General features: G+C 49.9%; 1 protein-coding gene across 1 annotated transcript in view; it reads left to right on the top strand.

Moving 5' to 3' along the window:
• The window catches only part of HIF3A (hypoxia inducible factor 3 subunit alpha), a 31,534-nt gene extending 14,787 nt beyond the window's left edge, over positions 1–16,747 (top strand). Inside the window, 9 exon segments of the mRNA XM_032614715.1 lie at positions 1,622–1,740; positions 2,713–2,745; positions 2,748–2,791; positions 2,793–2,903; positions 4,235–4,339; positions 7,850–8,121; positions 9,225–9,342; positions 10,933–11,014; positions 13,349–16,747. Coding sequence (XP_032470606.1) covers positions 1,622–1,740; positions 2,713–2,745; positions 2,748–2,791; positions 2,793–2,903; positions 4,235–4,339; positions 7,850–8,121; positions 9,225–9,342; positions 10,933–11,014; positions 13,349–13,446 — 982 coding nt within the window. The 3' untranslated portion in view covers positions 13,447–16,747.
• The last annotated feature ends 936 nt before the right edge of the window (positions 16,748–17,683 follow it).

Here is a 17,683-nt window from a genome sequence, read left to right as displayed (position 1 = left end):
CTAATACATCCAAAAATGTCATTTCAACATGTAATCAATATTAAAAATTATTAATGAGATATTTTAGATTCTTTTTCATACTCAATTTTTTCAATCTGGGGTATATTTTATACTGACAGTACACCTCAATTCCAACCAGCCATGTTTCAAGTGCTTCGTTAGTGGAAATATATATTTTGTAACTAGATAGATACATTTACCAACAAATAATATCTTTTATTGAAGGTCTGTCTTTTCCCCCTAGCATTTAAGCCCCATGAGAGCAGGGAGTTTTGTCTGTCTTGTGTGCTGCTGAATCTCCAGCGCCTAGAACAGTGTCTGGCACACAGTAGTTGCTCAATAAACAATGATGGCAAATACTTACATAGAGCTCACCCCGTGCCAGGCACGGTTCTATGCATTTGACATACACTAACTCATTTAGGCCTCACGACAACCTGGGGAGGAGGTACTATTATCACTCCCTCTTTACAGAAGAGGAAAATGAGGCCCAGAGAGGTCAGCCATATGCTCAAGGTCACACAGCTCATAAGTGGCAGAGCTGGAATTTGAACCCAGGCTGCTGGCTGCAGAGCCCTTGCTCTTAACCACTAAGTATTACTGGTTGTGTGGGAAATGTCTGTGGAATGAATGAACGCGTGCACTTCATGTGGCATGTATGTATATGTGCGAGCCCAAGTGTATAGAGCATGCGTGCGTATCTGATGTATACACTTGGGTGTATATGGGAGTTCCTGTTTGTGCCTGTAAGTGCCGAGGGTGCATACATGTGTGACTGTGCGACCTTATGTTTTTCAAGAGGGGTGGGGTGGCTTTGGATCCAGCCTAAATTGGGATGTTTCCAGCTCAGAAGGGGTGGGTGAGGATGGGGAAGGGTCACAGCTTCTCAAAGAGCTGGTAGAAGGACCACCCACATTCTGACCTGGATAGTGTTCTGCAAATGAGATGCAAATGAAGGTCTGGTCCTCCACCCCAGACCCATTCTCCAGAAGCCAATTTGCAGAGAGAACATTTGAGTGGCTTCTTCAGCTACAGACTGGGGAGGGAGGGGGCGGCAGGAAGGCACGAGGGACATAAGGATGTATTTATAAATTCGTTCCCTTGAATGTGACAAATGCCTACGAATAGAAGCTTCATAAGTAAAATCTCTTATTCATAAAAATATATCCCCATAAATTCTTCCTATTTGGCAACATAAGAATATAGTAAGTGCATATTCCTCATCAATACATTTATAAGAATGTATTTATAAGTAAATATCTATAAAGAGGATATTTAGTTCTCATGCCTTTCACTCTCCCTGCTCTCTGCCCCTCATGGCCCCTCAGTCTCTCCTCTCTCTCTCTCTCCCCAGGCTGTGCTAAATGCCAACTCTTTTTTTCTGCCTTTCCTTCCACAGAGGGAGCTTGGGAAGACACACTTCACTTTCTTTTCAATGCTATTATAATAAAAAGCATTCAACAAAATTTAAATCTTTAAAACAAGTCAATGTGGCAAATTATTTTCTGCACATTGCCCACCAGCCCCCGGATAAGACTGCCCTCCTCTAACAGGACATCATATGTGGAGGCTGCCAAGCACCCTCCCTGACTCCCACTCCCCTTTCTGCCCTGTACCCCAGCCGGGTGGAAGAGACCGAAGTGGTGCTGTCCCTGGAGCAAACGGAGCGACACTCTCGCAGACACGTTCAGCGGGGCACCCCCTCTCAGAAGGATGCCCCTAATCTGGTGACAGCCTTGGGTATGGGGCAGGGCTGGGGCTGGGAGGGGTTGTGTCCCCAGGATGCTCGGAAGAAAGCCCAAGTGCCTTAATGCCACTCGCTTGGCCCTGTGTGACCTGCTACCCTCCCCTTCTTACTCTCTGAGCCACACCAGCCTCCTTAGTGCTCTGGGAACAAACCAAACTCTTTCATGCCTCAGGGCCTTTGCACATGTAGTTTCCTTCGCCCAGAATGCCCTTCTCTCTTCCCTCCTCCCTCTTCTCTGTTCCCAGGATGAGTGCTTCAGTCTTGTTGCTCTCTGCTCTGAATCCTGCTGTGGCTTCCAATCGCCCCCACTTTCCATTTGTTCCGTGCTCCCACTTCACTGTTCTTTGGCTTCCGGTAATCTTGACCCTTCCACGTCTGGCTCCTTTCTACCTCTTCCTTCTCCTCTGCTTAACACCCCACCCCCTCCAATCCTGGATGGATGAGCTTCCCTCCCTGTTTGTTCTTCAGGGCCTCACCGTCTCCAAACTGTTGCTGGCAACCCATGCTCCTGGGTGTGGTAATGAGGTCCCCCATCTCCTTTCCTTTTCTGGCTTAGAACTGGCTCAGGGCCACATCTTGACCTCCAGGGACCTTAGAATCTCCTTGGGGATCATGGGCCAGTCTTTTCTCCTAACGTGACAGCCCCCCAGGCTGAATGTTATTCTGTGCCACCGGAGAACTGGGTCAGTCACGTGCCATGGTCCAGCCATGTCAATTTTAAATATTAAAACATTCCCCACCATTGGGCAATTGCTACAGTCCCCAGCCTACTGTGTGCCCTCACCCCACGTTAGCCCCTCCAGGGCAACTGAAGGACAGCAGAGTTCTCCAGGACTCGGCAGCACTGTGAACGGGGTCTATGCTGATTACCTAGTCAGCTATGCTCCCGGGGGGTTGGCAGAGGGCTCTGCCCCTCAGCCCTGGGTGACCCTCCTGTGTCCTCCCCATCTTGATGTGTCCTGCAGACACCTCTGGTCCCCGGATCCTAGCCTTCCTGCACCCCCTGCCCTGAGTGAGGCCGCCCTGGCCGCTGACCCCCGTCGTTTTCTGTAGCCCTGACCTCCGTCGCCTCCTGGCACCGATCCTGGATGGGACTTCAGTAGCCGCTACCCCCAGCGCACCCCCAGCCCCACGACGCCCCCGAAGTCCTCTTCCGGTAAGCAGTCCCCTCCACTTCAGCCCTCAGGGTCTAGGCTGATTTGGCCTTTGGCTTGAACCTTGCTATTCTCTGGGCCTCAGTTTCTCCATCTGTGTAGTGGAAAGGCTGGGATGAGATGGAGTCGGGGGTTCCTTCAAGACCTAGATTCCAAATTCTTCAACTGTTATCTGGACCAAAGCCTAGGATGTTTGGGACTGGCCGTGGGGTGACCCCCTCATTGCTTGTGACCAAGCATCCAGGTTTTCTGAGGTTTGAATTCAGAGTCCAGAATGTCTAATGTCTTAAACTGCACAAGCTTGGATTCAAATCCTGACTCTGCCATTTATAGCTGTGTTACCCTGGACAAGTGGGGCCTCAGTTTCTTCACCTGTAAAATTCAGATAATAGCAAGTAGCCACCTCATTGGTTATTGTGAGGGTTCAACGAAATCATTCATGAGAAGCACTTAGAAAGGCTTCAAGAGACCATAACGGTTACTGTTTTCACTTAAGAGTCCAGATAGTCTGACCTTTCACTCAGGGGTCCATATTATCTGGTCTTGACTTTCCTTATTCCCACCTTTGTGACCGCCCCCCCCCCCCAATATCTTCTCTTCACTGGAGAAATAGACTGTGACCTTTGACCTCACCCTTTATCCTTGGGAAGCTGGACCGGGCATTGTTTTCCTCCAGACTCCAAGACATTTAACCCCAGAGGGCCAGAATATCTTGGCCTCAGGCTTTGGTCTTTCGAACCTTTGATGTTTGCTCTGTAAATCTACACCCAGCGGGACTTCCCTGGTGGCGCAGTGGTTAAGAATCCACCTGCCAATGCAGGGGACACTGGTTCGAGCCCTGGTCCAGGAAGATCCCACATGCCACAGAGCAGCTAAGCCTGTGCGCCACAACTACTGAGCCTGTGCTCTAGAGCCCGTGCACCACAACTACTGAGCCCGCGTGCCGCAACTACTGAAGCCCGCGTGCTTAGAGCCCGTGCTCCACAACAAGAGAAGCCACCACAATGAGAAGCCCGCGCACCGCAATGAAGTGTGGCCCCCGATCGCCGCAACTAGAGAAAGCTTGCATGCAGCAATGAAGACCCAACATAGCCAAAAATAAATAAAATTAAATAAATAAATTTATATATAAAAAAAATTTATACCCAGGCACTCAGCCTTTTGAACACCCAGGTGCAGAAACTCACATTTGCTATTTGACCCCTTTGGTGTCCCAGCTGGCTGACATTTGACCCTCACTTCTACCCCTGAGGTCAAATGTTTAGACTGCCTTACTGCTTAACATCTCCCAGGCTCAAGATTTCCTTAAGTCTCTTATTCTCTCTCCCCACAGGCTGATCTCCCAGATGAACTACTTGTGGATGTGGAGAATGCACACAAACTCTTCGCCTCTGGAAAAGACCTTGAGGCAGTGGAGACAGATCTAGATATAGCTCAGGTAAGGGCTGGCACGGAAGGAACGGTCTTTACCTCTGGGTTCTGGGTGACATATCTAAGTTTTAGAGAAGGATGGTGGAATGGTTAAGGGGATGAGTGGATGGATGGATAGATGGGTCATTGACTTCACTAGGTGGATGATGGTAGAGAGATGGATGGGTAATGCTTAGGTATTTGGACGGATGGATGGATGGATGGACAGATGGATGGATGATGTATGTTTGGATGGGTAGCTGGATAGATAGACCGTTTGATGGATGATAGATGGATAATGTTTGGATGATTGATGGTCTGGAGAGATAAATGACAGTGGCATGGATGTATTAGCTATATATCACTGTGTAACAAATTACCCCAAAACTCAAATACCTTCAAACAAACATTTATGGGACTTCCCTGGCAGTCCAGTGGTTGAGACTTTGCCTTCCAATGCAGGGGGTGCAGGTTCAATCCCTGGTCGGGGAGCTAAGATCCCACATGCCTCGGGGCCAAAAAACCAAAACAGAAAACAGATGCAATATTGCTACATATTCAATAAAGACTTTAAAAATGGTCCACATAAAAAAAAAAAACCCAAACATTTATTAGGTCACACAATTTCTGAGAATCAGGAATCTGGGAGCAGCTTAGCTGGATGGTTTATTCTGAGTCTGTCATGAGGCTGAAGTCAAGCTCTCAGTCAGGGCCATAGTCATCTGGGGCTACGGGATTCAATTCCAAACTCACACACGTGGTTGTTGGCAGGCCTCGGTGCCTCACTGGCTTTGGCTGGAGGCCTCAGTTCCTCACCATGTGGGCCTGCATAGAGGCTGCCTAAGCATCCTCACAGCATGGCAGCTGGCTTCCCCCAAGGCAAGTAATCCAAGAGACAGAGAGTGAACCTAAGACAGAAGATGTAGTCTTTTATAAGCTGATCTCAGAAGTGACATACCATCACTTCTGCTGTATTGTATTGGCCATACAGACCAACCCTGGCACAATGTGGAAGGCAGCCACAAACAAGTGGGAACACCAAAAGGCCAGGGTCATTGGGATTTATGTCTCTCCTTCACACCCAACTCACTCACCCCCTCCCAAGTCCCCCAAAGTCTCTTCCCACTACAGCATCAACTTTAAGTCCAGAATCTCGTCACCTCAGTCAGGTCTGGGTGTGGCAAAGCACCTCAAATACAGTTCCTCTCAATCTGCTGGTCTGTGAACTAAAGAGACAAGTTGTCTGCCACCCACGTACCCAACATCCAGTGATGGGACAGGCATAGAATAACTGCCAAAAACACTCCTATTCAAAAAATAGGGGAAAGGAGAGCACACAGGTATCACTGGTCCACAGCAGTTTTGAAATCCAGTCGGGCAAATATCAAAAGTTCCTTGGTCAGAACCCATTCTGACTCAAAAAACACCCAGGAGTTTTTCTCCGTGGTTCTTGGCTCCACCCTCTGGGCTCGTAGCAATTCACTCTGAGTCATCCTTCCTTTCTCATAAAAAGGTAACATGTATTTGCAGCTGAGTGGTTTTTGTAACCTGCTTCCTGCTTTTAGAACTCTGATGGCCCGAAGGTCTCTTTTCATTTCGTAGCATCTCTGTCCCTTTCAGGCCAAGCTGGCAATGCTTCTGTTCATATAATTCTCTTTAAAGAAAAAAAAAACAACAAAAAACATTGTATGTCTTAAATGAATCTCTTTGGAGTTCACTCCATTAGACAAAAGCCATACCCACAAATCTCTGAGAGAAACCCTTCTCTACCTTGGGCTTCTGTTGAGATGGCTGAGTGACAGTGCCCTGAGGTGTAACAGAAGCCCTATTGTTTGATTGAGAAGACCTATGAGGCACATCCTTAAACCCTAGAGTACCTTTTGTCTGACTGAGGATATTCTAGGCACCACCTTTTGTCTTTCTGGGGTCTTAACAAGGAATTTTATAAACACACCCTGGGCTTAATCTTTAGACCATGCTTTCCTGAGAGTGCCCTTCTTTGCTCAGAAACCATTTCTTAATTTTAGCCTCACTTGCTATCTGGTTCCCAGAGTCAGCCAAACCCAAGGTGAGGGGCACAATCCTCCAGACCGTCAAGTCTGCCCAAGACTTCTGACGTCAGTCACAAGTTTGGGGGGCCCCAGGGCTACCCTCATTTCAGAGCAGCTGCCTGCAAATTCAGAGACTCTCATGGGCTTCCTCAGGTTTTATAATTTACTAGAACTAGTCATAAAACTAAGGAAAGCACTGTATTTATGATTGCAGTCTTATTATAGCAAAAGAATATTACAGCCAAAGGAAGAAATTCATAGGGTAGAATCTGGGACTGGGAAAGTCCCAAGTTCAAAGCTCTCAGGTCCCCAGGGATGGTATTACCCTCCTGTCATTGATGTGTGGAAACATGCATATGGAATACTGCCAGTCCCGGAAGCTCACCCCAGCTTTGGTCTCCAGAGTTTTTATTGTGGTTTCATTGTGCAGGCATGATCAGTTGAGTTATTGCCAATGCAGTTGAGTTCCATCTCCAGTTCCACCTTCCCCAGCACACACACACATTTTCCTTGGAGGTCAGGCTGATTTCATGGGGCCCAAAGCCCCAGCCCTCAAATCCCATGGTTGGCTTTCCTGGCATGGAGAGTCCCCATCCTCAGTTGTCTTGTCAGAATAAACTATCCGGTGTGGTCCAAGGGGTCCATCACGAGTAGCCAAGACACACCTATCACTTGGGAAATTCCAAGGGTTTAGATGTCACCACCCAGGAGCCAGGACAAAGGCCGAACCTCTTTTTGGGTAAAATTCTTCACTGCACAGGGAGGTTGAGAATTTTCAAGCCCTTCAAGCCCCAGCTCCTTCCTGTTTAACATTTCTTCCTTTATCTTTTCTCTCCCTTTGCCTTTTACTCCAAGTAAGCAAGAAGAAATCAGGCAGCCCCTTCAACACTTTGGCTGGAAATCTCCTTAGCTGGATCACCCAGCTTACTAGTTGCATTTTCTACTTTCAACAAAACTGCAGGTGACAGTGTTGCTAAACTTTCAGCCACTTCCCAGCAAAAATCTTTCCTCCAGCTTCGGATAATGTGTTCCTCACTTGCCTTCAAGCCCTCAGTGGCAGGCTCCTCATGGTTCAAATTTTGACTAATGCCTTGTTCAAGGCAATCTAGGCCTCCTCTAACGGGCCCTTCAAAGTCCTTGACCTGAGAGAGAGAGAGCACAGCAACAACGGAAGCCACAGTATCGTTACAACCTAATGTTGGAAGTCACACACCATCATCTCCTCAATATCCTATTGTTACCAGGTCAGCCCTAGTCACCATAGTAGGGGAATAACCTAGGGTGTGAATACCAAGAGGTGAGGACCCTTGGGGGCCATCTTGGCAACTGGCTACCACAGAGTCCTTCTACCCATTTTACAGATGAGGAAACTGAGGCTCAGACTCTTGACCTCAGGCACACAACTCAGAAGTGGTGGAGCTGGGACTCTAGCCCAGGTCCACCCAAGGCCAAGGCTCATGCTCTTAACTCCCTCCTGCCCTCCGCAGGACGTCGATGCTCTGGACTTGGAGATGCTGGCCCCCTACATCTCCATGGATGATGACTTCCAGCTCAACTCCAGTGAGCAGCTACCCAGGGCCTACCACAGACCTCCAGGGGCTGTCCCCCGGCCCCGTGCACGGAGCTTCCACGGCATGTCACCCCCAACCCCTGAGCCCTCCCTGCTGCCCCGCTGGGGGAGTGACCCCCGGCTGAGCTGTTCCAGCCCCTCCAGAGGGGACCCCTCAGCATCCTCCCCCATGGCTGGGGCTCGGAAGAGGTGAGCCACAGTAGAGGTGGGATATAAAGAAGTGTAGAGGGAATTCCCTGGCGGTCCAGTGGTTAGGGCTCCGCGCTTTGACTGCTGAGGGTGTGGGTTCAATCCCTGGTCGGGGAACTAAGATCCTGTAAGCAGTGGCATGGCAAAAAAAAAAAAAAAAAAGAAGTGTAGAGAAGGTCCCTGACCCCATCTTTCTCCTGCCTCCTACTTCAGCCTCATTCCTCATTATTCCTCCTACCCTGACCTCTGCTCCAGCCAGGCCCGCAGTGTCCCCAGCACATGTCATGTTTGTTTCAAACTTTATGTCTTTGCCTAGGCTGTACCTTCCTTCTGGAGTGCCCTCCACTGTTCTCATTGTTTATCCATATCCCACCAGTCAACCACGGCCCTCTCCTTTAGAATGTTTCTATCTGGCCTAGTAACAATTTTTGTCATAGTTCAGAGGACATTGCCACAGTGTCAGAGAAACTGTCTAGAACTAAGTTCCCTAACACCTTTGGATATCTGTTGAAAGCCATGGACCCTTCCCAAGAAGATTTACACGCACATATAGACACATGATCTCGCGTATAATTTCAGAGGATCCATGTCCCCCTTCCAAAGATGTTGCACTACTAATACTCAAGTTTTTGCTCTCCAAATTGTAGGCATGTGCCCATTTAGTCTCCAGGGTGGTCTCGTTACTATCCTTATAAGGCTTTCATGGATACATCTCACTATTTTCCAAGGCTTTCAGTTTGGAGCTGGATATACAGTGGGTGCCTAATAAAGATTTGTGAAGTGAGAGAGGGAGGAAATTAGTGAATATAGTAGTTGGATGGATGGATGAGTGGGTGGCTGAGTGGGTGGATAGATAGGCGGACGAATGGAAGGATAGACGGATGGTAGTTGTATAGGTGGGTGGGTGGGTGGGTGATGGATCACTGGATACATGAATGAGAAGATGGATTGGCAGATGGATGAATGGATGGATTGGTGGGTGTATGCGTAAAGGAACAAATAGGTGCTTGGGGGAGTGAATGAACGCTCATCACCTGCTCACACTGGTGCCCACACCTGCCCAGGTTTGCTGGGTTCTGAGATTCTTGCCTGTCTTCCTCCAGGGCCCTGGCCCAGAGCGCAGAGGACGAGGCAGAGGGGGTGGAGCTGCTGGGAGTGAGACCCCCCAAACGGCCCCCCAGCCCAGAACCCGAAAACTTCCTGCTGCCTCCCCTCAGCCTGGTACGTGTGGGGATTCGTGGGATTCTCTGGCCCTCACAACCCAGCAGGCTTAAACCTAGTTTTTATAGATGGAAAAACAAGGGAGGCAGGGCCTGGCTGAAGGTCAAATGGACGGTCAGCCATCCAGCTGGGGCTAGGACCTTGATCTGCTGGTTCAGGCAACAGGTATGGAAGGGCTTTGCAAATAGACGTAAGTTGGTGGTAGGTGCTAAGAAGAAAAAATAAGCAGGGTAAGAGGAGAAATGACAAGGGTGAATATCTCTAGGAATCTTCTCTGCTCCCACGCAACACTCCCTCCCAAACCTAGCACAGGTCTTGGCCTTGGATTATTAGTGTAGCTTTAAGAGTACAGACACTAGAGTCAGACTGACTTGGGCTCGAGTCCCAGGTCCGTCACTCAGTAACTGTGAGACCTTGGGTGGGTGACGTCACCACTCTCAGCCTCGGTCTCCTCATCTGGGAAGTAGCAGACGGTTGCATTTCATAGGACTGGCGTGAGACGTAATGAAATCAGGCCCTTAGCTGCTCCTTAGTGGGCTGTTGATAAATGGGCGTATAAACACCAACCGAACAAGAGCAGCACCTCGGGCTCCTCACTCTCAACAGGGCTGGTTTTTTTGTTTTTTTTTTTTTTTTTTTTGTGGTACGCGGGCCTCTCACTGCTCTGGCCTCTCCCGTTGCGGAGCACAGGCTCCGGACGCGCAGGCTCAGAGGCCACGGCTCACGGGCCCAGCCGCTCCGCGGCATGTGGGATCTTCCCGGACCGGGGCACGAACCCGCGTCCCCTGCATCGGCGGGCGGGCCCTCCACCACGGCGCCACCAGGGAAGCCCTGAACAGGGCTGTTGGAACGTGCGAGTGTGGTTGATAGTATCAACAGCTCTTATTTATTGAGCGCCCACCATGTGCCGGACGCTGACTGAACCAAGTGCCTTGCATGATTATTCAGTCCCTACAGCCACTCTTGAAATATTATTATTCACATTTACACACAAGAGGTTAAGCAACTGTATCAGTCAGAGACTGGACAGGAAACAGAACATGTTCAAATGGGGTGTTGAGGAGAATTTAGTAACAGGACTGTTGGCAAAGGTGTAGACATCACCCTGGGGCTAGCAACACCATCCCTAGCCTGAAGGCACAGGGCAGAGGGGTGGTCACTGGATCCTGGAGAGAGTAGGGTCCACCTTGTAAGAGCTGAAACCTTCCATGGAGGGACACAGCCAACCCAAGATGACCCAGCAGGGAAGCAGCTAGAAGATCAAATACCCCTTGTCTTCCTCCTCCCACCTGCTGGTATCTCCCATCATGTGAACCTCAAAGGAACACACCGAGCAAGGTTGCACGTTGATGGAGTCCACACACACAGGTCAGCCTGCTGGGGCACTGAAGAAGGGGAGAACAAGGCTCTGGAGGGACCCACAGAGGACATCTGGGACAGTGACTCACCCTAATTCACACAGCCAATAAGCAGCCACTGAACACCACAGTGCCCGTAACCACTGCCCCATCCTGCCTCCTTGGATATGATGATGGCGGTGATGACGGCGATGATTATGATGATGATGGCGGCTTTGTCTGTGTCCCCTAGAGTTTCCTTCTGACAGGAGGACCAGCCCCAGGGAGCCAGCAGGATCCCAGCACCCACCTCCTAGAACTGAATGAGCCCCTGGGTGAGTAGCAACCTGGGTAGACAGAGAGGCTCTGGGTCCCCATCTCCTGTGGGAGGTGCCTTAGATGGCTGAGAGAGGGTGGGATGATTCTGAGGCTGGTGGGGGGTCTGTCTGTGCCTGGACATGACCTTAGTGGAAACAGGCAGCCCCTCCCTCTTCTCAGGGACACTGTGGGAGGAAAGAGAGGCCCTGAGGGAGGCAGGGGCTGGCCAAAGCTGTCCCTTGAGGTGGAAGCTGAGCCCGGGCCTGAGTCTAGGTCTCCCGAAGCCTGTGTTTGATTGTCCCTTGGTCATTCCCAGCTGTGTGGCTTTGGGAGATAGTTTCTGCTTCTGGAGTCTCGGTTTCCCCCTCCTTGTCAGTGGGGGCCTATTTTCTGTAAGGAAAAACCCCAACGAACTTTTTGGCCCACCCAATATAAGAGTTTATACTTTAAGGAGACGTTTTGAGGACTTGTGGATATGCTGCCCAGGAAGAGCTTAGCACGAGACCTGTTTCACAATAAATGTTCAAGAAATGTCGCCCTTAAGGTGATGCTGGTCCCAGACCACCCCACCCCCACAACCCTGCAGAGTATGAGACAAACTGCTTTGTCTGTGTTGCTCTCATCATCTTCCAGCACAACTATGAATAGCCATAGCTCCACCTGAAACCTGCAGGTACTGGCCATGAGGGAGCTTTCCAAAGCACAAATCTGACCCTGGCCTTCCTCTGCTCAAAGCTCTTCTATGCCTCCCTAGCGCCCTTCAGAGAAAGATCAAGCCCCTCATCTTGGACTCCAGTCTCTGCGGGGTCTGACTGTTGCCTCGTCTCAGACTGCACTCTGCTTCACATCCTCCGTTTCAGCCACAGTCACTATCCTTTAATTCATTCTTTCCTTCATGTGTGTAACAAATATTCACTAAACACACAGTAAGTGCCAGGCACTGTCCTAAGAGCTGAAGACAAAACTGGGAACAAAACACACGGAAACCCCTGCCCTCATAGAGCTGACATGCTAGTGAGGGAGACAGTCCAGAACAAAGAAACAAATGCAATAAAGAGTACACGTGATGAAAAATAGTGCTACTTGGGAAAATAATGTGTGCAGAGGAAAAAGGAGTTCTGTGGTGGGGGGATTTCCATTTTAAACAGTATGATTAGGGGTGGTCTCACTGAGAAGGTGCCATTTGAACAAAGACCTTAAGGAGGTGAGGGAGTGAGTTGTGACAATTTCTGGGGGAAGAGCATCCCAGGCAGAGGGAACAGCAAATGCAAAGGTCCTGAGGTGGGAGTGTATCTGTCTTCTATGGGGAAAAATCAGGCCAGTGTGGCTAAAGCACAGAGAAGAGAGGAGAGAAGCAGATTCCACAGGGCCACTGTGGGGCATTGTGAGGACTTTGAAGTCATCTTGCTTGAGGAGGCTGCCTCAGGGCCTTTGCATATGCTGATCCCTCTGCCTGGAATGCTTTTCCCTCCGTTCTTTGTCTAATTACCACATCCTTTAGATCTCAGATCAAATACGACTCTTCCCACAGAGCCTTCCCTCATTTCCCAAGCTATGGTTTGAAACACTCATCACAGTCCACGTTCACATAGGAGTTCGTAACATTATTTGATTACTGTCTGTCTGCTCCTCACAGGGCAGGGGCCTGGCCTGTCTTGGTCATCGTGCTTCACCGTGTGTGCAAGGCTGGGCACAGAGCAGGGCCTCAGTACATATTTGTAATTGAAGAGCTAACGTTTATCTAGAGCTCATTCTGTGCCAAGCTTTGTGCTCAGTCTGTTATGTACATGATCCAATTGACGTCCCTCACTGGAATGTCAGCCCCACGAGGGCAGGAAGTTTCATTTATCCTGTTCACTACTGTGTCTCCAGTGCCTGGCACACAGTAGGTGCTCAACAAATATTTTTTGAATGAGTGAATTCTCATGAGTGAAGTAGGTCTAAGTATCCCTGTTTCCCAGATGACCACAGCTCACTGGGCGCTGTTCAAAGCGCTTTACATGGATTCACTCATTTACTCCTCACTGACAGCCCTGTGGGAGGCAGGGGAGGTATTGTTGTTAGCCCATTTTACAGATGAGGTAACTGAGGCACACAGAGGTAAAGTCACCTGTCCCAGTTCATACAGCAAGTAAATAGCAGAGCCTGGATTCAAACTCAGGTGGCATCTGGCTCCAGGCTTCTTAACATCAGGACGCCTGAGATTCAGAGAACAGCTCTTGCCCAAGATTTCACTCCTATTTGAATCCGGGCATGCCTGCCTCACCAGCGATGCTCTTAACTGTCTGAAGACGGGTTTGGGTGGTTGGGTGGTAACTCCCCACTGGTTTACCTTCCATCTTCCCCCACAGGCCTGGGCCCCTCCCTGCTCTCTCTCTACCCGGAGGAGGACACCGCCCAGCCCAGGAGCCACTTTCAGCCAGCGGCAGGCTTGGCCCAGGCCAACTGAGCCAGGTCCTCTTCCCACCTCCCTTCTCCCCCAACAAGAAAGGACGTCAATCATACTCCAAGCCGGCAGCCAATGCACAGGATGGAGGTGCCGGGAGAGGGGCTCCCTCTCTCCTCTCGGTGACCCCCGCCCGCCTCAGGCCTACCTCAGTCCCCACCCCTCTGCCCCACCCCCACTGTCTGGGGGTGCTCCGGGGTGGTCTCAGCTCAGTGACCTCTGGGAGGGGGTCCCTGGCCCCCTCCTGCTTCTCTCAGGACTTCCCTTGGGGTTCTCAGTACCGGTTACCTCATCCTTTTCTCCAATTCTCTTGGCTTTATTTTCGGTAATTAGGGGTGGGGGAGTTTGGGGCTCAGGTCTGCATTTCTGGGCTTGGGGGAGTATTGATAACCAGAAGCACCTTGTTTTCCATCCATCTTTTTTTCATTCTTATTTTTATTTTTGTTGCTTTCATGATATGTCTTTCATCGCTATGAACTGCCTGGGGTCCACAAGAATGTGGGACTCTGATCTTCCCACCAACTCAGGTGTCAATGGGGACGGGAGGCCTCTGGGCCAGACCTCACCCCCGGCGACTCCTGATTGAGCCCTTAGCCTCCCAAGCGGCCATCCAGTTCTGCCCACCCCTCCGCTCTGGACTTCTGCTGGCTCCTGCCTGACCTGGACCCCGACTCCATAGGTGGTCTTCCTATCCCAGGTGTAGCTTCCGACCTCTGCTTCCAGACCATGCCACCTCCAACCCTCTGTGGTTCTAGACCACACAGCTTTCGACCTACTCTGGTTCTAGACTGTGCCACTCCCGGCCTTCTCTGGTTCTAGGCTGCACAACCCCCAACGTGGTCTGGTTTAGACCTTGCATCCTCCAAACGGCAGTGATTCCGGATCTCACCGTCCTCAGCTTTTTCTCCTTCTGGACCTCACAATCTCCAACTCTATCTTTCTACTTCACGCTCTCCAAAGTTGCCTGGTTCTAGGCCTCACAACTCCCTCAGGCCTAGGACCACCAGAACCCTCTGGTTCTAGAGCCCACTCTCCGCCTTCCTCTGGTTCTAGAGCCCACTCTCCGCCTTCCTCTGGTTCTAGAGCCCACTCTCCGCCTTCCTCTGGTTCTAGAGCCCACTCTCCGCCTTCCTCTGGTTCTAGAGCTCTCCCCACAGGTCTCCCTTGTTCTCAAAGGCGCATGCTCCCACTCCTGCTGATTCCAGCTCTTACAACCAGATTTCTTCTGATTTTGGAACCCCACATCCCCAAGCTTGGGATTGGTTCTAGTCTTCCTGATCTGTAATGCATTTCGTTCCAGATCTAGACTTTGTGATGTCTCAGTCATTTTGATTCATGATGCCCAGCTCATCCCTTTTCAACTCTACACTCGAGACTTGCTTCTCCCATCAAAAAGAAGTAAAATGGGTTTCATGTCTTGACCTTATGGGTTTCGTGTCTGGACCTTTCAGAACCAGACACAATGTTCCAGTTCTCTTTTGCTCTCGACCTCATCATCGCTACCACTGACTGGTCCTGGACTATACAACCTTTACACTTTGCAATTTCCAGGGCCCTCTGATTTCAGATCTGATGATCTCCCTTTCTTCTGGTTTTAGTAATGGGCTTCAAATGTCTTCTGATTCCAGACCTCGTCCTACAAATTTCCTTGGTTCTAGACCTCACAATCTCCAATTGCCCCTCATTCCACATCTTATGACTCCAAACTACCATGTATCTAGAACTCAGCCTTCAAACATCTTCTGATTACAGACCTTGCCTTATAAATTTTTCTGGTTCTAGACCTTACAGCTTTAAATTCCTGATTCTAGACCTTACAACTCCCAAATCCCTCTGGTCCTAGAACTTGGTCTTCAGACTTTTTCAAATTCTAGTCCTTACTCTGTATCTCTGGTTCTAGACCTCACAGCGTCCAAGTGCCTCTGATTTCAGATCCAAATTCTTCTGGCTCTAGAACTCAGCCTCCAAAGGCTTCTGATTTTAGAATCTGGACCTTGCCCTGTAGATTCCTCTAGTTCTGAATCGTAAGACCTCTGACTCCCTCACTCCAGACCCCACCCTCCTAACTCTATTCTGGGCTTCCCGCCCAACTCAACTTGCTCTGATTACTACTCTCTGCCTTCAGTCTTCCCATCCCAGATCCCTACCCTCCAGGTCCTTGAGCTAATGGACTTCATGCTCAAGCCTCTCCATTCTCAGTCTCATATCCCTAAAAGTTCTCTGTCCTAGAACCCCCTCCCTCCCCACCTCAGCCCTCAGATACGTACTTACTATTACTTAACCCCAGGTATCTGGGGAACCTGGGGCTCCCTCATAATCCAGGTGACTTCCCCAGCCGCACAGGCACACGCACAGCCCTATCTGCATATCATGGGGTGGGGAGAGAGGCCAGGACTCCTCAGTACTCCACCACCACCTATGTGTCCCCGTCCCCTTCCCCCAACCTTCTTTCGACGATGGTGCTATTCTCGGTCTCCCACAGGAAAAGGCCTCCCTGTCTCAACCCAATTCACCCCCTTTATGGAAGGCACTTCTCACTGTTTTGTCAAGGGATGGCCTGTCCAGATCGGTGCTATGAGGGGAAGGGTCTGACCCCTCTCTCTCTCAGCGGGTGACCTAGGCCCTCTATGGAGGGAACTGTGTGGGCTGGGGGAGGGGAAGGGACTGGACCAGCCATGCTGGCTCTGAAACCCACTGATCTCTAAACCCCCATAAAGATCTCACCTTGGTAGGCACCAGAGCTCTGTGTGTTGACTCATCTGTGGGGTCGCTTCAGGGGTTGGGGGTGCACCGGCTGACTGGGTGTCCATGTCACTTTGTGATATAGGTCTATGTAACGTTGTGTGTCTGGTGATGTTTTCATTCTGTGTGGGTCATTGTGACATAATTCTGTGAACCTGTGTGTGGGGAGGGTTGTAATTCCTCCTACATGTGTTACTGTCTGGGTGAAATGGTTCAGCCTTATGTGTGTTCCTCATTACTGTGGATTTCTGTGTTCCTGAGTGTAGGAGGCATTGCGATTTTTTTTTTTGTACCTGCGTGTTGTCTGTGTGGTGGTGTGATTCTAGATGCACGTATGGGACTGTGTGACAGGATAATTCTGTGTATTGTCTCTGTGACATGATTCTCTGTACTTGAGTGTGTGTGTGTGTGTGCGTGCACACGTGCCAAAGAGAGGTTTTGTGTCTACAGCTTCCTGTGTGGACGGGTGTGCCTGTTCTGTCTTGTCACCCTCATAACCCCTCTCCTGTGTTCCACAAAGTAATCTTTTCAAAGGAAGAAAACCACTTTTAGGGACTCCCTGGTGGTCCAGTGATTAGGACTTGGCACTTTCACTGCCATTGCCCGGGTTCAATCCCTGCTTGGGGTGAACTAAGATCCCGCAAGCCACACGGTGTGGCAATAAATAAATAAATAAAAATTTAAAAAAAGAAAGCCACTTTTAAGCCTTCGCACTTGCTGTTCCCTCTGCCTTAAATGCCTTTCTCTCTTCTCCCCTCTCTTCACCTGATAATCTCCTACTCATACATTAGATCTCGGTTCAGACATCCCCTCCTCCAAGAAGTCTTCCCTGCCTACCTCAGCTGGGTGAGGTCCTCCCACAACCTCCTGAGAGCTGCCCGCGCCCCCCCCCCCATCAGCTCTAGGTACTCTGTCCCGCTTTGAGTACTTCGGAGTAGATATAAAAAGTACTTACACTGTGTCAGGCCCTCTGTCACTTTACTTACGTGATCTTATCAAACTCTCCTCTAATCCTATACAATAGGCAGTTATTATCCCCATTTTGCAGTGAATGAAACTGAGGTTCAAAGAGGATGATCACTTGCCCGAGGTCACACAGCAGGGAAGGGCTGTGCTGGACTCGAATCCAGGATCCAGGATTCAAATCCATTACGGCATTCTTCCCACACACACCAGAAAAAAAAAAAAAAAAATCTAACCCACAGCGTAGGCTCTGGAGGAACCTAGAGTAGGAATTAAGAGCACAGGAGTTAGGTGGACAGGTTCAAGTTCTGGCTCTGCCACTTTCTTATTGTATGACCTTGGGCAAATACGTTGACCTCTGCAAATCTCAGTGTCCTTATCTGTAAAATGGAGACGATACTAGTATTTACCTTCTCGGGTGATTCTTGGATGTGGTAGGGTCAGATTGCCAGGACAAGAAGTTTTGGGGGTGGGAGAGCTTGTGCTATCTCCAGGAGAGGAGCCAGAGCAGGGCCTTAAAGGATTTAGTGCTACA

This window comes from Phocoena sinus, chromosome 19, assembly GCF_008692025.1.
Source record: "Phocoena sinus isolate mPhoSin1 chromosome 19, mPhoSin1.pri, whole genome shotgun sequence".
Taxonomy (NCBI): Eukaryota; Metazoa; Chordata; class Mammalia; order Artiodactyla; family Phocoenidae; genus Phocoena; species Phocoena sinus.
This window is presented reverse-complemented; position numbering and strand designations above follow the sequence as displayed.